Source organism: Limulus polyphemus, unplaced genomic scaffold (genome assembly GCF_000517525.1).
Source record: "Limulus polyphemus unplaced genomic scaffold, Limulus_polyphemus-2.1.2 Scaffold3372, whole genome shotgun sequence".
Lineage (NCBI taxonomy): Eukaryota > Metazoa > Arthropoda > Merostomata > Xiphosura > Limulidae > Limulus > Limulus polyphemus.
The window spans coordinates 71,728-99,570 of record NW_013668982.1 but is presented as its reverse complement, the minus strand read 5'-3'; the positions used below and the strand labels follow the sequence as shown (position 1 = coordinate 99,570).

The 27,843-nt window shown below is 32.2% G+C and overlaps 1 protein-coding gene across 8 annotated transcripts in view; it reads right to left on the bottom strand.

Annotated features, from left to right (window-relative positions):
* LOC106469242 overlaps positions 1-27,544 on the bottom strand; it is a 41,874-nt gene extending 14,330 nt beyond the window's left edge. For 3 of the 8 annotated variants that reach the window (XM_022397697.1, XM_022397704.1, XM_022397700.1), the window contains exons 1-7: positions 27,107-27,366; positions 20,807-20,905; positions 18,514-18,605; positions 12,853-12,957; positions 6,516-6,640; positions 3,012-3,189; positions 1,412-1,515 (exon numbers count right to left, since the gene is read on the bottom strand). In XM_022397697.1, coding sequence (XP_022253405.1) covers positions 1,412-1,515; positions 3,012-3,189; positions 6,516-6,640; positions 12,853-12,957; positions 18,514-18,605; positions 20,807-20,840 — 638 coding nt within the window. In that variant the 5' untranslated portion in view covers positions 20,841-20,905; positions 27,107-27,366. Of the gene's footprint in view, positions 1-1,411; positions 1,516-3,011; positions 3,190-6,515; positions 6,641-12,852; positions 12,958-18,513; positions 18,606-20,566; positions 20,654-20,806; positions 21,099-27,106; positions 27,367-27,470 lie in introns of those variants that run through there. The other 5 variants (XM_022397699.1, XM_022397701.1, XM_022397698.1 and 2 more) reach the window with 5 other exon arrangements.
* Between the last annotated feature and the right edge of the window lie 299 nt (positions 27,545-27,843).

Sequence of the window (27,843 nt, the reverse complement as noted above, 5' to 3'; positions counted from 1 at the left end):
TATATATATATATATAAAAGAAGAAGTAATAAGTAACGTACAAACTAGAGGTAGACAATAATAAAATAAGTTAAGTTACTCTATATATATATATATATATATATATATATATATATAACATACAGGCAATACCTTATTTAAAAGAGTAGAAATACTTGACTCTGGAGATCAGAATGTAAAAAAGACAGAAATTCAAATGAAAAACTATTTAAAAAATAATTTTTAAAAACATGAGTACAAAAAAGTATAAAGCAATAAAATAGAATTAAAACATGGATTAACCTTTGTAGGTATATAGAATGTTAATAATTCAGGAAGGAATGGAAGTACTGTAGATTAAATAATAACTATAACAAAAGAATTACTTTTGGAGCTCTTTTACAAACTGACAAATGTCAATAATCCCAAGAACAAAGCTTATGCAATATGGTGTTACAGTATTCAAAGTTACTATTCCGAAAGCTTCCTTAATTTCTTAGTTTTTTTATGCGATAAAACCAGTGTCTGTAACTATCAGTTTAACAGTGTAAATCAAATGGTCGTGCATGCTAGTCTTTAGCCATAGGAAATTCTCTGTTGGTTATGACAGAAGGCTTGTGATTGTTAAAACATTCTTGTATAATTGCATGGGATCATTCTACATGCTGGAAGTAACATTTATAACAATGTTCAAAATTGCAATTTGTTTGGTGATTCCTTGAGCTAACCCTTTCACTATGGCTGATAACACAGTCAACTTACTATTGAAGTCATCAAAACCTGGATCCTTTCTTGAAAACATTCAAAAACTTGATTCTAATGGGGAAGGTCCCAGTTGGGTGGGTACTACATCACACTTTCATAAAACACAGTCACAAGATTAGTTGATTCTAATAGGGAAGGTCCCAGTTGGGTAGGTACTACATCACACTTTCATAAAACACAAGATCAAATCCTAGCCACTATGAAACAGAAATAATCCTCCTCTGGTTTTTTTCTTAAGCTGGCAGATAAATTGTAGGATAAAAATGAACTAATAATTAATGTCTGGTTATAAAGAATAACAAAATATTAATGATTAGATTTAGGTGATTATATAGGCTACTAACAATGACACAATTGATATCTGGTTGTCATGATATCATTACTGCAAATGTTGGCAAAATGTATTTAGTATAGTTTAATTACTGTTTGTTTAATGTATATCTATGTAAATATTTTAAAGCTGAAATATCTACAAAGTCTAAAATAGAAGTCTCAAACACATATTCTCATTAATTCATTATAAAGGTACATGTATTAGGAGTGAAAGTTACAAAACATCAAACAGGAAAATGAAAACAATTGTACTGACTTGGATCAAAGGCTTATTTGTCTCAATAATTCTTTAGAAATAACTATAAATCAAATATGTCTTTATTTCCATCCTTACTGTTCTGGTATGTGAATCCCATATTTCAGCATTTCCATTTGAAACAGGTCCTTGTTATTGCACAAAGGACACTTGAAAAAATAGCCAGCACTTAGGGCTTGCCTCTGTAACACACCAACAGAATAGGTATAAAATTAGCAGAAATTGTTATTAACTTCTAACAATGAATAGGGTTATTTTGACCAACATGTATTCATGTCATGTCTTTTTTACAGAGTTACAATCAAAAACAATTATCAATGCATGCCAATAAACTTGGCATCAAAATTTAGTTTATTATTCAAATTTTAATATTATACAAGTCATAGGAAATATTTAAAGTCCTCAATCTTCACTTCTTTGTACCATGTGACCTTTTTCCAATTTGCCCATTTTATATACTTTCTACTCCTATAATGATCTTGTGAATTCAACACAAATTACACACTTTATAGTATAGATATTGGTAAGACACACACTAAATTCAAAGCCTCCAGTCTTCTTGCTTTACTGAGATATAAATCAGAAAATTAAACCCATATGCCATGCCCTCTTATCACATCCTGACTTTAAAAAAAAAATATCAATAATTTTTCTGACATTTGCTGTTAGATTATTTATAACCAAAAGAAAAAGATATTAATTTTCTTGATTCCTTACAAGGCTATCTCATTTTGAAGATACTTTATGAATTATTCAGCCTATAGTTTCATTCTTTTCTATCACTAAATCACACTGAGTTGCTAAAGAAATAATTTCAACCCATTTATAGCTGAATTAGAAAGTCAGTTAAACTATAATAATTATAGGACACTGTCTTCTTTGTGGGTGTTATTGTATTCTAAGTTGAATATTTGAAATAAACAAAAATTAATAGGGTTAAATTTTATTTACATTTCAAGAGCAAAAAAAGTACAAGACCAATGGTTCTAGTTAACACAGATTCCAAGGTCCTGTACGCATAAGAATTTGTTGGGATGCACGAGATTTTCTTAAATATTGCCTTACATAACTAAGAACATGAAACTATATTTTATTAAAATATGGATTATTAGCTATCATTTCATGGTATACTAATTGTTATAACATAAATAAAAAGCAGTTTAATTAAATTTTGAAAATAACTCGTTGAAAGACTGGAACATGCACAGTTAGACCCGCCTGTTGCAGAAGGGTTAAACGTCAGAGAGAACTATTTCTGAAAGAGATGATGTGACAGGTAGGCATGGTTAGTGGGGTTTTATTTTCTATTTGACATCTCTGTAACAAAATAAGATTGAAAGCTGTAAAAATGTGATGACAACATTATAATAAGTAATTTACATTAAATTTTGTACATGTACATATTTAAACGTCTGGATTGATTATGTGCTGTGTAAAAGCACTTCTATCAAATATGTGGTAAACCATAAAAAAAGATAACTGAGTGTGAACAATTTTTGCAGCAAAAAATAATAAAAAAATAACAACTTAGTTTGGTCTAAAATGTAAGTCAGTTCTTTAGCATATCTAAGCATAATTTCTTTGATATAGAAATAAATAATTAAGGCTAGTTACATGTATTACTTGACTAACTTTTAGCTAGGAAAATTATATAGTTTAAATGTGCCACACTTCCTACCTGCACACAGCTTCGGTGAAACGATGAAGATTTGCAACAAGGAGCTATCAGTACATAATTGGAAACTCTGTCTTCCACAGGATATAAACATATAGGGCACATCAATTCAGATCCTTTTGACTGTTTTCCATTCTCCTCCAACACTTTCTGTTTAGGACGATGCTCCTCACAATATGAGCTACAATCCATAGCAACAGGAACAAACAGTCAACGTTTGAAAGGAGAATTTAACAAACCAATAATGAAAAGCTAAAGTGAAATGTTAAAATATTATTATTATTGGACTTACACTAGTCAACATTATTTGTTGTGCACCTTTAAAACATGGCTCCAATCACATAAAAGTACTAAGTTCTACTCCAAAAATCAATTTAACACTAAAATAAGAAATTTGGTATTTGCATACATTAGCAAACACCATAGTCAATAAGGATTTCTGCCTTATGATATGGTTTGAATTATGACTTAACTGTACTGATATGGGCTTGGTCAAAATGACCAATCTTGTAACTACCAAGTAACCATGAAAGCATACAAACTATTAACTTGAATTTACAAAGTGTATTTTTATGAAAATTGGTACGCTTTTAATAAACATCACAAGTATGTTGTACAAGAAAAACATTTTTAATCAAGATATTAATACTTAGGATTTGTCTCTGAATTTATAAAGAATTTACTAATTGAATTTCATGTTAAGAATACATAGGATTTGTTTTACTTTACAGTTTTCATATTTCCTTTGCATAACCTCTAGAACATCCTAAATGAATATCAATAGTGTTTTCAGTAAAACTTTATATTTTATCTACTATTTTTCCTACTCTGACACTGAATTTAGGTTCAGTCAAACTGACCAACCTTGTTAACCAACATGTAACAAAAAATATGAAATACACATAACTTACTCTTTTAATCTCTAGAATGACTGAACATTGTAAGAGACAAGTACACACTATTTATTCTTGCCGCAAAAGGTAATACATTTTTAATTTAGTTTTATTTCTTTACAGTTGCACTTGCAATAGCTATTTATTAACCCATTCACCATGGGTATCCTTTACTACGCATGACAGAAAGTTTTAGTGTCTTACATTCAAATTTTATTAAACTACTTTTTGTTTATGTGATACCAATTAATGTGGCATAACCACTTAGCTAATAATCCATATTTTAATAGCATACAAGTTAAGTTCTTAATTCTATAAGAAAATATTAAACAAAATCCTGAACTTCTCCTAGTGTTACATAGTAACATTTTCTCTAGGCATCTTCTCTTCTCTATTTTATCCACCACCCCTTCAAAATGTACAAAATTAAACATAAATTGCTCCCTATAATATCTTCATTGATCAGACAAACCATAATTTTTATAGCTATCAATTTTGTTTGGTTAGAGAACTATAAATAGAAAAACCACACCTACCTGCCACACTATCTCTTTCAGTCTTTTTTAACAGTTCTCTTTTAGGTTTAATTATATATTATCTACAGTCAAAAGAAAGTCAAGGTTTTCATCTATCAAGTGACGCATTGTATACCATTGTGTTCTGAACAGATAAGCATCAATTTTACTCAGCGTACAAGCTTCATTCCTATGGGAAAGTTAACGACTAGCTTGGATGAATTTGTAACAGCTCTTCTTGCATAGTTAGAAAGCCAGAAAAATGTTGATTGTAAGGGGAAATTGTCTGCTTTTTGTATGTCATTAGTCTATGTTCTTTGGTGCATTATTTAATTAAATAAAAATTATTTGATGCACTACTACCGTTAGTATAAAATATGTAGGCTTAAGTATAACCGACAATCAATAGCAAGAAAAAAGAAGATTTGGTAAGTAATTTATTTCTTGTTTTTCATGTTTATTCTTTATTTATTATTATAAAAGTAACTAAATTGTAAAAATAGGGATCTTGTTAGTTGGTTAAGATTAGATTAGGTAAAATAAATAATAATGTAGTAAAAATGTTTCACGAGGCATGCATGTGAACAGCATACAGGTAACATAATTCAATAACGTAACGTGAGCTACATGTACACACAGTGATTTATAACTTATTAAGGTGTGAATAGTAGTTAAACACAGTTTAAATGGCAATCAAACAATAAAATTTAATTATATATAGATGTATACTGTTATGAGCTTAAAGCTACTTAGGATAAACTAATGTAGTTTCATGTTACAATTTGAAGTCATTCTAGAAAGAAAAAAAAAGAGTAATTTAGATTTATTTCAATTTTTTTTGGTGGTTACGAGGTCGGTCAAATTGACCAATTCTATTTTGAGTTAGGGTATAGAAAATAACAGACAAAATATAAGGTTTTACTGGAAAACACATTTGAAATGTACTTAGGAAATTTTATTTGGTAGTTACACAAAGGAAATTTTAAATTTTTGAGATGAAGAAAAGTATTTTTAATCTTAACATGAAAATTACTTTGCACATGGACTATTCAAAATAAATACTCAATATATTCATGGACAAATCTTTAATTTTAGTTTATTAAAAATACTTGACTAAAAAATAAGATTTTTTGTATGTAAAAAGACTTGTAATGCTAACTGAAAGACTGCCAAATTTTGTGAAGATATACACACTATATTGAAAGTTAGAAGTATTAAATCTATAAAGACTTTAATTGAGTACAAAGAGGTCATGTGGTCGGTCAAATTGACCGAGTCCGTGTTGAGAGAGAGTTAATTAAGTGGGACAACTTTGTCTAAGGCACTCACTTTGAATTATACAGTCATATCTTGTAAAGTGCACATGCTACAATGAGGAATTTGCTTACTTAATTTGATCTAACATTTTCTTATATATATCATAACAAGTTTCTAACTTTTTACATTTTAGTTACTTTTATAACAATAAATAAAAATATACATAAAAACACTTACAACTGGAATCTTGTATTTTTTAAGTTTTTACATTTGTAGTGGTAGGAAAAAATCACCAAAACAACACTGAGTCTAATCTTTTTTTTTTGGTCTCACCAACTATTATTTTTTTAAATTCAAACATGTAACTTAGAATTGTAGGTTTTTTTAGCAATCTGGTGATCTGAAATTACTGTAAATTTTATTGAAACATATCAACATTATTAGTAAGAGGTCAAAATTTTATTAAAAGGACTAACTGAAGAGTTCATTGGTGACCCTAGTGAATTAACAGGTTTTATAGACAAATTATCAGCTCTGATGATCTTTTTTTTTTTTTTTTTTTTTTTATCTTGGACAACATAAAGTCAGTTTTAAACCCTTTGCAGTTTTATCCCATACACAATTAAAGATAAAAATTTGTTTTCTACATAACATAAAATATGATTAAAATATCTTAAAATGAACATAAAGTTATTTGAACAGTTCTGAGAAGTTGTCTTTTGACTTTTAAATTTATCTACATAAATGGACACGAAATTATGAAATTTGTTAATAATGAATTTATTTTCTATTTATCTTGAGCTAGGACATATTTATTTCCATTATAACGAAAGAAAACTTACTTAAATCTTCCGAAAAACTGATTCAGAGAACCATTCTGGAGACCACAAGGAAAATGAAACACTTTCTTGCACTTATTGTAACAACAGCCTATAGTAGCTCCACATTTTCGGCAGTAGGAGCATTTCTTGAAAAATAAAAGTATCCAAAATAAGAAGCTTATAACAGCTTGCTCTACTGTATTTTATGCAAAACTACAATGAATTTGTATTTTTACTTATGACACCATTTTGAATTTGAGGAAAAAAACTAATATTTCTACAGTTGTACTGTCAATGATTGTTTATTTCAAAACAATATTGTTTAGCTTTTTCAACCTTTGGAATTTCTTTATGTCAGTCTATTAACATTTTCATTTTTGAATGTAGTTTGAAGCATTTTAGTTAACATTTTCCTTACCTGAAAATGTATTTCAGGTAGCTATGCACTTCTCTGCACAATAAAAAGCTATTACCTCACCAGTGGGATTATACCAACCCAATGGTGAAGTCTTCTTAGTGGCTTGAGACTAGGGAAAACAGGGTTCTCCCTTATTCTGCTAGAAGAGAATGGAAGGAAGGAATTTGCATACAGGGGAAAACATCGAAAAAATGCTAATACCTAACAAGAAACAACACATTTGCATAAGGTTCAACATTGCTAGATTGTACAATGGGTTATCCTGATTAAAGACTGCAGGTACTAGGCAGGTATGAGGGCAGACACACCTTTTTTTTCTTGTGAAATATGGCCTGGGAGATAAAATACACACATTGTACATTGCTAAAACACTCTTGCAAAAAACCCCATATCAACAATTGGCATGGAGCAGGGGCAGATGGATTAACACTTTCTGTACTACCCCCTTCTTGATGCAGATTTTGGAAAAAGAGAAGTTTTCCCTGTGAGGCATCACCTGCTACTTGGTGGGTTACATCATCTCTATTATGTATACATCAATATATATATATATGATAATGGAAAAGAGGGAGCTGTGAATTGAAACAATAACAAAATAGTTAACTCTTTCAGCACCGACCTTGTAACCAATTTGTGCTTGTTATAGTTTTATGCTATAAATTTTAAATTAGTAAGCATATGTTAACGAAATTTGGCAGATTATCAGTAAACATTACAATGCTTTCAGACACAAAACATAATTTTTTTTTTTTTTAATCGAGTCTTAAGGTTTGTAAAGCAATGTTTTTCTTATGCTCTTTTTTTGCATGTTGCCTATCCAATATACAAAGTAATTTTCATTTTAAGATTAAAAATACTTTTGTGCTTCAGAAAATTTTCAAATTTCACATGCAAAATCTTTATAATGTCCAGATAGTTATCAAATGTTTCTTAAGAAAAAAACTTTATATTTTATCTGTTATTTTCAGTAACAAATTTCTGTAGGGGTATGTGTTTTTTTAATATTAAGAAATTGAGTAAGGTATAATACTAAAATTTTAATTATAATCTACAATTTGATACCAAATTTATCGACATAAATTCTCGAAATAGTAGTTCAATAAAATTTTGAATGCGAGTCAACAAATGTGATGCCATGGCCTATCACCCGTGATCTGTCTGGAAGGGTTAATACTCATCTCCCTAGAGTCTCTGTGAAGACTGGAGAATGGCAAGAATGAGCTTTTGAATCCATTGTTCAAAGTGGAAAGTAATAAGTTCTGAGAACAAGGTTCATACCTTGCAAAAACAAAGAAAAAATTATGATGGTGAATGCCATGTATGGAAGCAATAGGAAAAAGATAACACCAAACTGCCTAAACAAGCCAGAAGATGATCTGCACCAGAACAATCACACAAAGAAGAATGGGAAGAATAAGTGGTTGGAGAAAACATCCAATCACCCTCCAAGGCAGCCCAAATCCTATGGAGAAAGAAATAGTTCAGAAATAAAATCAAGCTAACCCTAGTACAATACATGCAGGAAGTGACTAAGGCAAGAATGCCAATGTAAAATTCTCCTGCAAGCAAGCATGAAGAAAATAATTTTTAAAGAAAAATGATACATGGAACAGGTGGCCAAATGTTCAAACAGGGAATGTGTGGGCCCAAAGAACAACACAAAGGGTGTTCTAAAGCAAATGAACCTACCTGTGTGGAATTTGACAAAAAGCAGACAATTATTTGAAAGTAGGCATATATTTGAAAAGCAGACGTTTACCAAAAGTAGGCCTAAACAGGAAAAAGCAGATGAGTATTGGAAGTTCAGGATATAATTGCGGTAGCTCAACGACAGCATATGTGAATTATACACAGATACTGTTGTGATAAAAGAAGAAAAGGAATAAGTGAATTATATACTGATAGTGTTTAAGATAAAAACAGAGAACAATAATTCAGCTTATCAACTGAATTCTAAAGCAATTGAAATGGCCTAAGTGTACTTTTGACGAGAATAAGAGAACTGTATAGTGTTTAAGATACAACTATGATATACATAGTGTAAAGAATTTTTGTACATATATTTAACTTGAATATATTATTTTAAAACAACAGAGTGAGTGTTGTTCATTTATCATTGAATTTATTGCCAACAAGTCACAGACACCTACTGTAGAAGGATCCTTAGCACAACACACCCATATACTAACGTTAATATATACTATTTAAAAAGTAAGTTCCTGAGATAGGATAACCTGAAGGAAGTTAGTGGTAAATAACCCAGTGGTTGTATTTGCATTTTGATAAAGTGAAAGGTGGATGGCTCTGCAAGAACGATACAGAAAATGGGCTTCTCTGTGAAAAAACTCTCCTGTCTTGCAAGGGACTATAAAAACTCATGCAAAAAGATGAAGGCATAACACCTTCTTGTGAAAGAAGGGTTTCAGAGGCTAAAGTAAAAGGGACTTCTAGGGTGGAAGAGAGACTACCTAGATGTCAAGAGGTGCTGAAGTGGAAACCTCAATTGAGCTCACCAAAGAAAATCACTGGGTAGCAATGCAAGAGGTGTTGCAAATATAAGACAGAATGCTGGAAAAAAGTCAAATAAGAAGATAGGCATAATGAGGTTGGTTTAATCCTAGTTCAGGGCATCTACTGCTACAGTAACAGAATCCAGGATTGGTGACCAGAAAAGAAGCTTGCAAAGGCATCAATGAGAGGACTCCAAAATTGGGAGAAAAAAAATCCACTGAAAGACCAGAGGAAAGGATCCAGTCAAAGTGAGATAGTCGATCTGCCACCAGGTTCAAAACTCCCACAACATGATAGACAGACAAACAAATTTGGTGGTTACGAGCTCCCATAAAAAGAAAATCCAGGACTAGAAAGCAGAGGTCCCAATATCGAGCGCTTCTCTGTCAGTTGATGCGAGACGTGAAAGTGTATCTAAATAAATCATCACAATATTATCAGACAGATGAGACTGAAGATGATGGCAAGCTTAAGGAGCAGCAATCAGTTCGAGGAAGTTGATATGAAGAGACTATTTTTCTTGAGACCATACCATGGATAGGATGTAGGTGTCTAGAACTGCCCCTCCTACAAAGAAAGTGAGACATCAGTGGACAGATGCAGGTCTGGTTGAGGTGGGGAAGAGGAATGTCTAGTGTCATTTGGGATCAGTTGAGTTACCATGACAGTAAGAAGTGTAGAATCAGAGGGAGAGATACTAGAGATGACAGGGAATCTCTAGACATGTTCCATTGATCAGCCTGGTTCTACTGATAGGGATACATATGGGCACATCAGAGAGGAACAAGAGAATCAGGTTTGAGTTCCCAAAAGCATAAACAGTAGGGGAAATAACATTTATAACCAGAAGCACCATGTTTTGATGTCAAAAAGAAGATGGCTGAGCCAAATTGGCACCATAGTTAAAAAAAAGATTCTTATATGAGCCATATACTAAGTGGGGTCAAGACAGAGTTGAAGAACTTGACCAGCCAATCCAAATAATCTCCCAAAGAAGGAGGGGGGTTGCAGTCATAGAAACTTCATTGGCAGTAAAACTAAGTCAGCCATGTATGTTGTAGTGGAAATGGAGACTCAAAGAGAAGAGACTGAAATTGAAAAATCCATTTGGTGTGAATAAATCAGAGAAAGTGATAAGAAGATAGACAAATCAGACCACCGAGAGACTGAGCCAAAGAATGACAAGATTGATTCAATAACAAGAGCTCTCTGACAAGACACTAATCTCTCATTTTCTTGGGAGTAAATTTCCAAGAGGGTTTGAGGACCATTTCTATAGTGTTCATATTCCTTAGAAGAGACATAGCCTTTTCTAGGTACCAAAGAAGAACAGGAACTGATGATGGAAAGACAACTGGAGAAGAAAAAAAAAAAGAGGTTAAGTGGGGAAAAAAAACAGGGAAAGCCTATGAAAAAATCACTTGTGTGACCAAAAGGGAGTTCACGAGCATGCAAAGAGGGAGAGCCAAGATTTCACTGAATCAGAGTCAAGGGTGGCTCCAAAAGTAAGTCACCATTGTGATCGATGACAACCAGCCCTTCAAGAGGAAAGACATTAATAAGAAGCAGGAGGATGAGGAACAGGAGAGGGATCAATCCAATAAGACTCCTGAGGTAAAGAAACCTACTGGGCCTTCTGGAACAAGAAATTCAGGAGACTGAAGTTATCAGACAAGACTGCTGATGATGAGCACTTTCTGCTCGAGTTTTTAGAGTGTAAAGAATACCCACACAAACCTTGTCTTGAAGGAAAGAAGCCAGATGGAGGTCTTTTATCTTATAAGATAAAAGTGAAGGAGGCAAACACCAAAGGTAAGGCATCGCGATCAAGCAGATCCCAGAAACAAAAAACTAAGTCAATAAGGACACTGCAGAAAAAAAAAAAAGAGAGATTTAAGCAAAGGTGACAAACAGGTAGGAACAAATACCCACAGTGAAGCTATCAGCATCAAAATGGTGATCCTCTGAGAGAAGCTGAAGTGTAGACAAACAGAGAGAGAGAGAGAGATGAAAAAAAAGCAGACTGAGAATGAATAAGAAGCAAAGTATGAGAAGGGGCTAATCCCCAAGTTGGAAAGAAAGATTCAAGGGACTAATCTCAGGGAGAGTTGAAAAACTTATCCCCAGGCCAGTGAAATTGTTAAGAAGTCAAAGAGGATGAAGCTGTTGGGATTAGTTTGAAGCCGAGGCAAAAAAGGTATCAACATGAATATCAGGAGAGGAGGAAACAATAAAATAGTCAAAAGGAAGAAGCTGATGTAGCAAGTTAGCCTGAGGCTCATCAAAAATACCTGGAGAAAGAATATCACATACTTGAGTGATCAAAGCAATAAAGAACAAAAGTGGAGTTAACTTTTCACCATCAAGAAAAGAAGAACCAAAAACAAAGACAGATGGTGGGAACAGTTGGTCAAAATCATCAAAACATGAGGCAGGGTCAGCTAAAGCAACAGAAAGAGAACTTTGATCTGAGATGAAGAAGGTAGAATAGAACCAATCACTCGGAGCAAAATTGTAGTAACCTCACTGACTGTCAGAATGTCTACAGTCACCACTGAAACAGCAGGAGTGTACTCCTTAAGTGGAGTGTCAGGATCTTAGGAGGGAGAACAAATGTGGATTTGGGAATTTATCTTCAAAGGCATTTTAAAAGATTTTTTTACTATGTAAAGTAGTAGTAAGTCGAGTTGACAGTATAAATATTCAAGTACAAACATGATTGATGAGACAATAAGCTTTAACTGACAGTTAAAGAACAAAAGCAACACAAATATCTGCAATTTCAAAAAACAAACACACTTGAATATGCTAAAGAGAAGCAGTGTCTCATCACGAATGAGCCTTTTTTCAAATGCTAGTGCTCATGGGGATAACTGCAGATGAAGGATGTGCTGCCTTCTTAATGGTGGAAGGCTATAGCTTAATGATGTTTACATCATAGCCTGATGCAACACACATCAGTATGAATAAGGCTTGTAGCATGTGCAAAAATCTACATAGCAGTTTTGTGAAGTAATAACTCTTACTTCTGCAGAGAGGTGAGTAATATTATGAATATGTTTCTGGTGCAAATGATTAATACCCAATTTCGCTAGAAGCTTCAAAGTTAAAGACAGCCAGGTACAGTCCATTCTGATAACTATGCAGACATAAGTTATCACATTCTCATGTATTTTTTTTCTAAATTATATGTTGATGTCTTTTACTTGACATTGTCATTATTATGCAACTTATATATTTACAACAAAAATCAAATTTGAAAAAGAAATTATCTGCTACTCTGCAAAGAAGCAAGTGCTTAAAATAACACAAAACAATAAAAAGTTCTCATTCAATATATATTTTGAGTTTATGATGTAACAATCTCACAGAATAATAAAGCATTTAAGTTGCTTCACAGAAATAAAAAACACACGATTATTATAATACCATTCTCTTTCCTCTTCTAACTTCTCGTAAAATATCACCAGGCAGAAACCCGAGAATTCCATCATCATCACTCTTCCCTCTCTGGACTAATCCACTGGAAAAAAGCTGTTAAAAGTAAAATCTACCTTAAGCATATGCTATTAATTACATTGAATTGTTTAAATTGATTTTAAATATTATGAAAAACAACAACTTAATCTTAAATGAAAAGGACTCATATTGTTATCATTCCTGTAAATTAATCAAAATTATTTATTTTACAAAAACTTTAATTTAAAGGAGTAGCATTTCAACTTGAGGATAAAAAAAAAAACTAGTTCACTGGTTCATCAGTTTATCTGAATGGTGAGTAAAAGTTCATTTAAGTTAAATTAATAAATAATTTGATGTTAATAAAAAATTGTAAACCTAATTCTGATGTTAATGACTTAAGTAAAATTGATAAAAACTATAGTTCACTAACTTAATCTAGTTCACATTGAAACAGTTGTTGCTTAAGTAATTGATGCTACAAATAATATGTCAACCACTATAATACATAGACGTATCCCAGCTATCCTGATGAGCTCTGGCATTAGGCAAAAGGCTTCATTGCAAATGGATATAGCAGATAAAGTGTGGTTCACATATTATTACATTCTTTTTTACTTTCACTTACAAGTTCTTATGATTACCATAAAATATAACAAAATTGTTTATCAATAACAACTGAAAAAAATATTAAATTACTTGCAAATTGTTCATTATTGTGCTTACAGGGTTACTAAGCCTACTGACACCAAATTCAAATATTCTTTAAAGTTGCAACCTATTTTAAACAGTAAAGTTAATATTTTCTTACACTGAAAATATATTTCTGATAGATATTTACCACCTCTCACAGTTACTATTCTTGATTTGAGTGTCCTCTTGTGTGCATATTTTTGCTCACCACTAGCCTTGAAACTCCCACCTAATTCCACGTGTATACCCCATGGTGCAGTTTTGTTTAAACATGCAAATTAGCATGCAACAGTCCTCCACCAATAGGAGTGTGATAAATCCTCCTACTACAGTTGAACTCAATCTTCACAATGAGATTAAGCACGAAAAATGGCATTGGAAGATGGAAGTACAGGTGGGAAGTGTGATCGGAGGAAAGTATCCATTGGAAATAACTTTCAGTGCAGAAAAATACTAACTTCCCATACGATTACTTACCTCCGCTCACAGTTACAGCTAAAATACCACATTAGGCAGGTGGAAGGACCTGTGAAAAATTACCTAGATGAGCACCCTTCAAAAGCATCTGAAGAGCACCAAATCCCTAAATCTGGTTCAGCATTCTTTTAGAGTTGTGCGCGCTTATGAACTTGGATTCTGTACTCTTCATAGGATATGGACCAAATGGATAGCAGTGACTTTATCCATCGATAATAACCATGCATTCAATCTACGTGCAAGTTTAAATGTTTTTCTCTTTCTAGCAGTATTTCCAGCTCTCCTTCATTAGGAAAGGAGGAGACTTACAGAACAGCAGCCAACAAGGTAAAAACAAAAATTTTGTCTTTAAAGGCTGAGTGGTGTTTCTTTGCAAGTTCATCTCGAGAGTGTAACAAGCATTAAGATCCACAAAGCCCTAGGATTAAGAATCTGTAAAGAAAATAGCGGAGTGTTGCATCTTTGGAAAATCACCCTAAGGGGTGTTTATTACACTAACACTCACCAAGCTATGAGTCTGAGGATGAGACCCTGAACTTTTACTATGAGTAGAGAATCTGGGCCATCCCAGACTATCATATGAACGTGATACCGATTATGTTTTGAAATGTTCAAAGTGGGGTTCACTTCTGAAGGAGGTTAAGAACACCACAAAAAGTCTAATTATTAAATGTGTTTCCCTTTCAGGGTTAAATGTATCTGATGATACATTTCCACCATCTCCCACACACGTGGAGATTTGCAGAAGGTCCCTCCTGAGAAGCTTAGTCGAGATAGGAGGGAAATATCTCGTGATCTCTCTCCTGCCCACTCTAATACTAAGCATAAAGTAAACATTTGTGGGTTACTGATCTTCACCTAAGTTAGTTTTAAGACAGTTTATTGATAAATATTTTAAAAACTAGTTTGACCTGGTAGTTTACTTTTTAGTGGATATTTGAGGTGAGGATGGTGAGAATCCATGTTGGTTAGACCAATGACAGAATATATCTTCCATTCAAGTTGATACACAGACAGATTGAGACAACAGGGACGTTACACTTGTGGATAGTCCCGAATCCCTCGAAAGGAACCAAACAAAAGCCATGAGTGAAGCCAGAGTGTGGCAGCAGTGAGATGAAGCACCCCCCAAGTGAGGTTGCCAGAGGAAGGAATGGGCGAGAGAGTTAATGGAGGTAGTTCCTGGAGAAGGGATGGGGATAGAAACCATGGTTGAGCTGGCCAGATAGGAGCTACAAGGACATGACATGAAGTGGATTAAGATGAGAGAAATTAGTTGGGGTAGAAGACAGATGAGAAGGTATGTATAAAGATAAAGGTCCTTCCTATCCTGGCTGAATGTATCCAAAGCCAAAGGATATGGAACTGAGGAACAAAAGAGAGGAGTTTGGCATTCAAACAAGTGGAAAATGCATAAAGCTAGGGAACATATATCTAAGAACACAGCCATCGGAATATCTGGGAGTCAAGAAATAACTCCATGGGTAGAACCTTGTCGAGACAGGACATACGAACCATGACAAAACTGAGGGCACCCAATAAGTGACAAGCCAGCAAATGAATTTGATGGCTGTGAGCCCAGAAGAGGAGCTCTAGAGTGCAGGAACATGAGGACCAGGATCAAGTGTCCACTTCTTAGGTGATGTACCAGACAACTGTTAAGTTGTCAGAATGAATACTAAATGTCATGCATTGCAAAGATGACAGAAATTGAATTATCAACTGACAAACAGCAAGAAGTTTCAAAAGGTTGATGTGAAAAGTTAACTCCTCCAGAGATGTGGATATCCAGATGGGGAAGAGGAATAAGCAACCTCACTGTTGTGTTGTCCCTGCCTAACCACCAGAGGTAGTCAGATGGAAAGGATATCTGTAAATCCAGAGGGTCCATTGATCTTGTAGTACCCACTGCAAGGAATGTACGTGAGCATCACCCAGAGTGATAAGAGCTTCCAGTGATGCCCAAGTCACCAAATGAAACAGAGCCTCTTGCGTAGGAAGAGAACATGCTGATTGTGCCCTCTGAATTAAAAACTCTATGGCTTGAAGATAAACAAGATATGGGGGGTGGGGTGGATAATGGGTTTCTCTACCTAGATAATCCAACCCACCCAAGCAGGTTCTCAGATTAGAAGTTGGGTGAGTGTAGAAGACTCAGCAAAGAATGGAGCCAGAAGAAGCCAGACATTCATATAAAGATGGAAAATGAGCCCACAAAAATGTAGGAATAAGGCAAATGGCCAGACCACCCAACAAAGTGTAGTGTGCTGATGCCAGTTTGCTGAATTGATAAATGTGATCCTTGTGGACAAAACACAGATAACAATGTGAAGCCCATACAATAGGGTTGTGAAGATATGCACCAGACACATCAAATCTTGTCATCCAAAGCCCTGGAAGAAAGGCCTATCTGAGAGACAGGTAGAATTCCATGGTGAACCAAGGCACATCGAGGAAGCAATTGAGATGGAAGAGATCAAAAACAGAATACCAATGTCCTGTCTTCTTGCAAATGACAAAAAAGTGGGGAATATAAATCTGGAAACACAAGAGAAACCTGTTCGATGGCACCCTTGATGAGAAGGTCTTGAAACATTCCTGTGAGACGCCAGCGAGAAACAGAATCTTGAGGAGGGGAAGACAAGAGATGTAAGGAAACGGAGGGAGAGTCCTCCTAACAAATCTTGAATGACTCGAGGGTTTGCTGAAGGACGATATGCAAGTGTATGAGCCTCTGCAGTACGTGGGAGGCACAGTATACTAATCACCACGCACATAATTTATCTGCAAAACATTTGGCATTTACCTGAATATCAGGTGAAGGGGGTAAAATTAAAAACTTGGAACTAAGTGCTGCAGTTAATTAGGAAGGGGAGGGATCAAATGACATGAGTGACAAAAACAAAACACAACATATCTGTGATGTCGAGTCTAAAAAATGGTGACTGAGGTCTAGGTGCTTTAAGAGGGTGAGAACATGCCTGCATCATCCTGATCCAAGTTCTCAGATAATGGCAAAAATTGCTTGTAGATCAGTTGGCATAAAAGAAGTTATTTCCCTACGAACTATGTCCGACACATCCTCTACTGATAATGCCACACATGCAGCCATTGTAGTCGTAATATTAAATTATGGATTCAAAAATGTTGCATGACTACCAGTAATTAAATGAAAATAAGAATTCACAATCAACTAAAGAAATCAAACCAGATAGTGGAATATAAACAATACTTTGAATATATTCAAAATGCACAAAAGAGAAAACAATGTTTAAAATCAAGCACAAGGTCTTAACACCCTTGTGCCAAACTGAAAAGCGAAGATTGGGTTCAACTGCACAGGTGGAGTCAGCTGCAATAGAAGGGTTTGTCGTACTCCTATTCGTGGAGGACTTTCACATGCTGATTTGCATGCTTAAATACAGTTGAACCATGTGGTATACACTTGGAAATAGGTGAGAATTTCAAGGCTAGCAACAAGCAAATATTTACACACTAGAAGGCAGTCAAATTGAGAATAGCTGTAATTGTGAGATAAGGTAAGTAATCGTTTTGGAATAATCTAACAAATAAATGGAGCTCTTGGTAAGTTAATATTACTGTTTATAGAATATTATGCTTCAGTTTTGTTCTCTATTTGTATGCATAATATCAAATACATTGTTACATTAGTACACAATGTCAGCTCCTTATAATTCAATCCATGCACAGTTTGTTTGAAACCAGTATTGTTATTATTAAGCATTATCATAATTCTTAAAGTTATATCACATAGTGTTAAAGGTGGATTATTCAGTGAAAACTCTGGATGTTTTTGTGAAAAAGAATTATCAGGAAGTAAACAAAATAGATACAGAGGCTAAGATTATTTCCATTGTATTTCAAATTCTTAGTAGTTACTGCAATAACAGCAAAATGTAACTGAAAATGAGCAAATGACATGCATGTGATCACTACAAGGCAATTATTAAACATTAGTTAAAAACAGTTAAAAAATGATTAAATATCTAAACACGAAATACACAGCATTATGAAAACTAAACTGGTAACCACATTCTTGATCACTTTTTAACTTTTCTCATATTATCCTTCATGAGTTTTTCAATTATCAAGAAACACATTCATTACTATATCCTAAAAATAACAAATCTCTCACAAATAGAATCTCAATCTGAAATGACAAAACTTATTATTTTTCCAATTGATAAAGTTGAAGTACTAACCATTGATTGAAAAAAAGTAAAAACCTCAAACATTCTTTTATGAGGTCAATTTAATAGTGAAACTAAATTTTGAATGGTGATAGCGTTTTTGTTATTTTTTTTCATACAAGATTTATTATTCTTTTTCAGATATGAAGAGTATAAGTAAATACATTAAGAATTATTGATGATTACTGAGCTCCTGGGTTGCAGAAATTCCTTTAATCAAATTAATTGAAATTAAAAGATAAAAACTTACCATACAGTAGTAGTGTAAGGAAAACTTCTCTCTATGAAATATTTTACCATAGTGGAGCTCATCATCTTCTTTAACTTTACAAAAAATACATTCTGTAAAGTAAATTATGCAATGATTATCTGGAATATTTCTATCCAAAAATTTAGTTTTAGTTTTCAGCTTAAGTGTTCAGAAATGAAGGAAAATACATCTTTCTTCATTTTGAAAACTATATTATAGCAAGGTTATAATACACTTGAATACAGCACATTCATGTTTATTTAAACAAATTACAATACTGTAAAAGCACAATGTTGAGTCCTTCACTTGCCTCAATTAAAGTAATTAGCTTTATTATAATTTGTCAGCAAAAATTTCTTTACCCTGAAAAAGACTGATTATTAATTTATTCTATTTTTCTTATTTATTCAAATTTGATATATGCTGTCAAAGCTTAAATCATCATTGGCACTGTTTTGATACCAAACATTAATAACAACAAATACATTAGATTTCAAAGACTAGTCTTTGTGAATGTTAATGAAATAAATCATTGTAATAAATACACTCACTTAATATTTTATTGTTATTATCAACATGAATAGAAGTAATCAGTTTTATATGACTGAATATGGAAAACCTTTAACCCCTGAAATGGCAGATTTTAACACTAGTTACACCATCTTGGAAACTTCAGAGACTTTCTGGTTAAAGGTTTGAAATTCAAAACATAGCACAATTTGAAAGAACTTAAAATAAAAAAAAATGACAAATGAGGAAGATTACATGTGCATAAAAACTTATTTTTTGTTTTTAAAGTTAGCAGGATTTTTTGCTTCCCATATTTGTTAGTTCAGATACAGTTTTAGGAAATCTTGGGTATAATTGTAAGACTCTACTTAAGTGAAAATTGACAGTTAGAAAACTTATTTAAGATGTTTGTTACTTTTCTATTCAACAGATGAATGTCTGTGACTCATTCCAAAAGATTTAAAATATGCATATTAATTTAATAGCAAAAGAGCAAGTTTTCTGAATGGTACAATCTCAGTTTGTTAACTGCATGTAACAAATCCATGTACTTCTTTTCTTAATGTAGAGAACAGAAAACCTCAACTTCATTGAATATAAGTGCAGTAGGTAGTGGAAAATACTTCAAGTAAATATCAAACAAGATCAGGCACAATACATTATAATTTAAAACACACATAGAAAAATTATTTAATAAAAGTAAACCATAAACACATTGGGCTATCAATATCAAATCACTGAATAAAGTTAAACATTTCTCAGACCATTATAAAATTTAAAAACATGGAACACCTCCAGTCTTTACAGACTTATGAGTCTGAACACTGTTAAACTGAAATTGGCATTGAGGTGTAAGAATGTGACATACTCACTTCTCTTAAACTTGTAAGCTTGTTCCATTTTTTTCTAGGTTACATTTGTTACAGTTTACTTATTTGTAAACTTATGTTATACTATATGCATTCACAATATTTTATACACTATATATTCAGGGTGGCCATATTCTATAAATTTATATTTCTTGGTTTCATAGGCAAAATGACAGGTTTTTCAGACTTGTATATGCAACTAAACAAAATACTGAGATTTCAACTTTTCCTCATTATCATAACTAATTACCACAACTTTGGCTGTAATCTGGTTATAGGGTTTAATAAAGATTTCAGGACACACTTTTTTCCCACTATGCTACTAAAAAACAATATCTTAAAAAAAAACATTACACCTAGATGGCATACAGTAAGATGTTACAGTTTTATCTATAAAAGAAGATTTGATCCAACGTATCATCACATAAAATAAATTAGATAATTGTAACCAGATAAAATAACACAAAGTGAAGGACCAATATTATGTTAAAATATACTAATAAGCTAAACAGGTGCGCGTGTGTGGGAGCTCAGAACCTTCACTGACTTTCCCAGGTTCATGGCCACCCTGATATTGGTCTCTGTTTCCATTACATAATTCTAAAGAGGAAAATCATCTCTCCATCTAATTCCTAATTGCAGCAATATTTAAAACTGATAACAGCAAGACTTACATTTTGAATTTATGATTTTCCCTTCTGTTTTTGTCAATTTTTGCAGCATGAAAAGGGAATATCTTAACCTGGAACTCTTCCAAAGTTCTTATTATGAAAAAAAGATGAAAAACCTGCTGATCAGTATTGGTAAGACCTGACAAAACATCTATTTAGAAAGTTCTCAGATAAATGGCTTGTTTCATATCTTTTCTAAGCAAATTAATTTAAATGTAAAATTTCAGTTAAACAAAACCTTACCAAATTTCTCAGAATTCTGCACTACTGATGCCATTGTTTTGTCTTTTCTGTCGATTTGATACTTCTTGTCACAAACTACTATCTGTCATACAAATTAAACTGTAGAAAAATCAAAATGACAGTGTCATTTTAAGACTTGGTAAACTAAATATTAGTTCCAACCATAAGTATGAAATGTTTTAAACTTGTGGAATTCTGGTATTACAAAACCAAATAATTTTACTTACACTAGTTCTTTTAATATCTAACTCATCATAGTACAGTTTAATTGTAAAATAATGAAAAAAATCCCAGGCTCTTGGACATATTAAACATAAATCATCTCTGATTGAATATAACATTTAAGGAAATATGAAAAATAAGGATAAGCAAATTCATAGATTAATATGTAAAAACAAACATTATTACATATGTAAAAACAAACATTATTCCATTGTGTTAATTTTATATATATATAAACGTACAGCAGGCTAACTTTGCTTTCAAGCCTTCATAAAATTACAGCATTTTAGTGATAAAAATTAAAATTTAATGATGTTTTTCATCAAAGTGGAGTTAAACCTCATTAGAAACACCATTAAATAATCTCTGAAATATAGCATCAAGAAACTGTAGCATGCCAAAGTTCAAATCCAATGTAAGAGCAGCTATAATATGAAGTTGAGTATATGCTGATTATCATCTATGAAAATCAATTAACTGAACTAAGCCAATAATATCTGGATAATCATTTTGTTATAAACTAAAGGAGATATGATATTAAAATGAATTAATTTTCTGGGAGTAGCCTAGAATATTCTAAATTAATATCAGAAAAACTAGTGACTTTGCTAAATATATAAAAAATTTGATGTCAAGTTTTCTTGTATATTCTAAGTTAGATTATAAATATTAAATATTATATTAAATACTAATATTAAAGAAATAAACTTATTCATTTATTTGGATTTTGAATTCCTTTCACCAGGTAGTTTATAAGAACCTGCCAATAAATGTCACAACATGATAATTGGGAAAAAATATATGAATTTTGAACCCTTCAGTGAGTGAAACTTGAAGAGAGCTGATAAAGTAAAATTATTTTCATGTTATTTGAACTTCTGGTTATTGTTTCATATGTCAGTCTTTAACAAATTGCAGAAAGTTTGTCACACTTCTTAAAAATAATTACAAGTATTTTTAAGTTTACTTTCAAACCTAAGTTTTGATTAATCTCTTTCCATCCTTAACAGAACAACAGCTGCCTTTAGTATTTATAACATGCAACTAATGTGCATCATGATATAATCAGTTCTCTTCTGCAACACTATATATACTGTAAGGTGGGGCAACATAACAGCCCGATACAGTATCCAGAAATGAGAGATTCTCCTACTGTTTAGCACAAAATTGGTTGTTTAGCTGACAGGTCAAGAATTAGCTAGTGTGATTGACAAGATTTAAACTGAAGCAGAAATAATTTTTTCTTGTTTATTGGACATTAAAGAACATCAATAAAGAGGGGTAAATGAAATTTTGTAAGAGAAGGAAATAATGACTGAAATAAAATTTACATTAAGCGTAATGAAGTAACCTTAAAGATGGAATATTTGAATTAAGAAGGGTTTGCGTTTGGTTTGAATTTTGCACAAAGATACACAAGGGCATCTGCACTAGCCATCCCTAATTTGGCAGTGAAAGACAGCTAGTCATCACCACCCACAGCCAACTTTTGAGCTACTCTTTTACCAACAAATAGTGGGATTGGTTGTTTAGCTAACAGGTCAAGAATTAACTAGTGTGCTTGATAAGATTTAAACTGAAGCAGAAATACAGTTGAAAGGGCGAGCAGGTTTAATGGCACCGGGATTAAAACACGCGACCCTCAGACTGCAAGTCGAGTGCCCTAACAACCTGGCCCCTAAGACAAAGGGAGCAGAGGGACTGATGCAATCTGTATTGTGTTCAATTTTAACCTTCTGAGCACTGGTAGATTTAAGTGAACATCCCAACCTCTTTACAGTTACCTTCAAAATTGAATTAAACTATTTAATTATTATTCTATATCAATGAATAATAATATAAATGTTAATATTATTTGGGATTTAATTTCTTAATTTCAAAAGTAAATATATAAAATTCTCAACCTTCATTAGTTTTTGCTTCAAATTGACAATTTTCATTTTTTTCTACTCCTATATAACCTCCTAGCTTTCTGTGGAGTTTCACATTTATACATGTCATCAGGCTAAAGTTCAACTAGTAACAAGAAGATATTTTGCTTTATGGAGATATAAGGAATAAAGTGAAGACTACATGCCATGCCCCTTACAGAACATTCTGTTTTCAAAAATTGTCACGAATTCTCTCCAACATTTGCTAATAGACTACATGTCAACAACAGAAAGTGACGATCTCAATTTACTGATAGCTATGGGGTCTCAAGCCCTTGGAATAAGTGGATATGAACATTTAAAAACAGCATTTCCGAAACCTTTATCATCCATGGTCCCTCTTTAATAAATACGTTTTTTTGCACACACATCCTTTTTAAAATGAGTGAAAGAGTGTGCTAAATGATGAGATATGAATACACAGACACATCAAAAATGCTATATGCATCAGAGTAATTACTTATTATTTTCATCAATAAAAAATATATTCAAGTGCTTAATTTTGCATTATTGCATGGTGAAAGGGGCACACACTTTGGGAAATGCTGATTTAAGCCATATCAAGATTAGTTAGAAAGCCAGATAAATTATATTCATTTTAGGACATTCAGTTTTATATGCATAGCAATATTTCATATTCTAAGTTACATATTTGAATTTTTTTTTAAATTGTCTAAGACCACATTATCATTACTAAGAACTAGGGATAATCTTTAACACTGCCTTCTAACTTACAAATGCAAAATCTTGAAAAAGATTTAAGTTGTAATTACAATATTTCTTTGGTTTTATATATATTATTGTTATAAAAAGCAACTAAAATGTGAAAATTAGAAACTTATTAGTTTATATAAAAAACAATCCAAATTAAATAAACAAAATACTCATGACCACTGATAGCATGCACCAAGCACAGTTGTGTAATTCGACATGAAAGTGCTGGTAACTGGATCTATTGTTTACACAAAACTGTGCAGCATAATAAATGGATAGTGTCACAATCTCGACAGGTATAAGAGCAACTGCAAAGAAATACAACTAAAGGAAACATTTATTAGCTTTGGCTGTAAAAGTATATTGTGTAACTGTCTGTTAAAATGTGCAGTTATTCTAAATAACAAAAAAAAAGTAATGTATATTTCATTTTTCTTTGGTTATATGGTGGTTACAAGGTCAGTCAAATAAACAGAGTCCATATAAAGTGTTAGGGTAGTGAAAATAACAGAATATGTATAAAGTTTCAACGAAAAAACTTTTTAAATTCATTTAAAAGGTTCTAGAGTTATGAAAATAAAATTTTGAAACTGTAAGATGAAAAATAGTATTTTCAATTTTAACATAAAATCACTCTCTATTCATATTAGTCAAAATCAGACTCCAACTCCATGAATTCACAAACAAATCTTTAGTAAAAATATTTAATTAAGACAATATTTTGTGTACAAGACTTGTAATGCTTACTAAAGGCTTGATAAAATTTGTGAAGATACTTTCATAATTGCTTGGTGGTTGTGAGAGCTGTCAAAATGACTGAGCCCATATACAGTCAGTTGGTACAGTTTATGTTGTATATTTCTATTTTGTTTAAAAGATTTTGTCTGCAGTGATGTTGCTGTCTTAAAAAATAAATTAATATGTACAAAAACAAATGTGAATAGTATGGTATCTTTTCTGGTAGGATTTCTCACAATACTTTAGCCTTTAAAACAGTGTTCTATTGCAAATGGCAGATCTAACAAAATTTTTAATTGAAAATATACATACACAGGAATACCAACTGTAAGTTGAAAGAAGACAAAGCCATTGTTCCATTGCATAGGTCACAAATGAAACCTTATTTGGGGTATTGTGTGTAGTTTTGGAGAGGGTTCATTAGACAGGACGTACTAGGATGATTCTGTAGATAAATGGGTTGCCACATGAGGATAGGTTGAGATCTCTTATCTAGTTCACTCTCAGAAAAGAAGGGTCAGGGGTAAATTAATCTAGTTTAAGTATTCAAATTAATGAGAAGAATTGATAATATTTAGGCATAACATTATTTTTAATATCGAATTCTGAGTGTGGTATGACAAGAGATCACAGATTTTAGATTTATAAAGGTAAGACACACTTTCAGCTGAAATAGTTATTTTTTTTAATCGGGTGATAAATTTTTGGAAAAACATTTTCAGCTACTACAGTGTTAGAAGTTTCCACTTTTCAGGAGTTTAAAATGAATATTTGGGGAATAAGCACTAGTTTAGTGATTATTTTTCTGTTGTTAGGAGAAGATGGGCTGATCAAGTTCACTCACTTCATTCTAGTTAACTAGTTTTGATATGGGGCTAGCCATTGGATTAAAATTTTTCTTGGGGTGATACCTGGGGTATATTTTATATCATATAATATATAATTGAAGGACAACAATTCCATTCACTAGAACAAACTTTAAAATAAAACATTCAAATCCAGCCCTTATCATTCAGATACTGATCAAGCATTCCCTCAAACTTACTGCATCTACCACATCTGAAGGCAACCCATTCCAAAGGACAACCACCATGTTAGAAAATCAAACTGTCTTAGCTGAAGATAACTTCTACCCTGCAAAAATTTATATTTGTATCTCCTAATTATATCATTAATTACAAAAAAAAAATATGCATCAACACTATAAATTTTCTTACTGATCTTAAACAATTAAATCAGATCCTCCTCTAACTCTTCTTTTTTGAACAGAACATTTCAAAGATCTAACCTGTTTTCATATGACAATATATCCACCTCATGTATCATTTTAGCAGCCCCTTTTCTGAACCCTTTCCAACAATTCAACTTCCTTCCTATATAATCTTAGAATGCTTTAACAATAAAATTCTGTAATAGCACTGTTAAAAATTTTGTAAGGTTACTTTTGATGCAGAATAACATCTGAACTGTCCATTATAAACATTTAATGTGCAATCAGTCGTGTAGACAAGTATGAGGAAGACTGGTTTTCTGAAATACAAATTCAAAGAATATCTAAATGACTGATGGACTAAGATCAGATAAAAAGAATCTCAAACTAACACTGTATTATAAGTTATAACTTCTAGGTACAAATTTGTACTTAGTCAGGAATGTCCAGAGCCAGCACAGGCCCCGGGGCAAACATCTCCTTTCTCTCTCTCTCTTAACATTTTCAATAATTTATTAAAAAGAAGACCCTAAATTAGGGCAGTAACGAGCACATAAACCAGACAAAATCATAACAGCAGCCATTTTTACCTCACAGTATAAGTGTAAAAACGTTAATATAGTTACAAATATCTATTAAATCTATAAGGTAACAAATACATATTAATTATTATTACTCAAATTATTATTTCAGTTGTTCTTAATGTATCAAGCGTCTATATGCCCCCCTGTCGGCGGGCCTGTACTTAGTAATATTTATCTTATAATTTTCTCATTATTATTATTTGGTATATATATATATTCTATTTTATAATTAATATGAATAATTTCTATAATTTTAAAAACCATCTGATACTGGTATAACAGATTTATTTTGGTACAATATTTCATCTCCAACATTGAAACTGAAATAATAAGATGTAATGAAATACATTTATAAAACTTAAGTACAAATTTGTGTATAGAACCTAAATTCTAGTAGAAACGTTGCACCCAAATAAATCTATTACAGTAATAATGATGAGAAAATTGTAAGATAAACTGTAAGAGAGCCATAAGATAGGTAAACCTAATCGAGTTTGCGCTTGGTGAAGAAATGTCGACTTTTCAAAAATGCTCATGTTACAAGTTTCATATATTTGTCTGTAATCATGAGAGTAAATTCAAAATTAAATATAATTTATAAATAATATTCAGATGGTTCATTATATATAATATAGTGACAGGTTTCTTCGGGTAGTCACAGATTCAGGTGTTAAGTGTACGTTATATCTTTTATCTTTAAAATGTTGTACTTACTTAGTCCATTAAAAATATATTCTAAATATATAATTAAGTGGGTACCTCTTTAAAAAAAGAAATATTTATTTGTTTGACAAAACACGTGGTAAACGCATTGTTAATGTCTGCAACAATGCAACTACATGAAAATGTTAAAACTCATTGTATTAAGTCTACAAGTATAAGTATAAAATTCTGGACTTACAAGTTTAAAGCATCGCACGCGTTCAAGGCTAAACCTAACTTAGTAGCTTGATGAATTAAGACTGCATAAGCTGAAAACGAAACAAACCACCCTTATGTAACATTAATCCTACTGGATATGGAACATAACCTTCACGAAAAACGAGCAGTTCTGTCAAAAAGCAGATAATTCCTATATTACACAGGTTACAGCCCAATGTTTCTCAAAACAGCCAGAAACTTGAGTCAGTGTAAAACCCTCATATAACAGGTCCAGTACATCGCTCAGACTATATAATGTCACACATAGCATTAGTATCCTATTATTCAATATTATAAGAAATCTAAGAAAAACAGTAATACAAAAAAAAAACAGCTTTAGTTACTATCATTTGGGTATTGCTTCAAATTCCATCATCAGGAACAAAACTAAAAAAAAAGGTAATAAATACACAGACCTGCAAATTTAAACTTCATAAAAGTGTTTTGGTTTTAATAACGTATTTTCCATAATTCAGCTACGCAAATTTCAAAAATAATATTCATATTTTTTTGTACAAAATGGTAAGAAAAAAACAACTGTTACTTCGAAAAAATATTATTTCGTGTACCACAATGAACATTTTTTGTTATTATGTTTGTTAACAAAAATACAAACAAACTGAAGAAAAGGGAAAAACATTTATGTCTAACGAATATGCATCCTCATTCATCCTGATTTTTTTTTTTGTGAAACCTACGTCCTTTAGTCTCAAAACT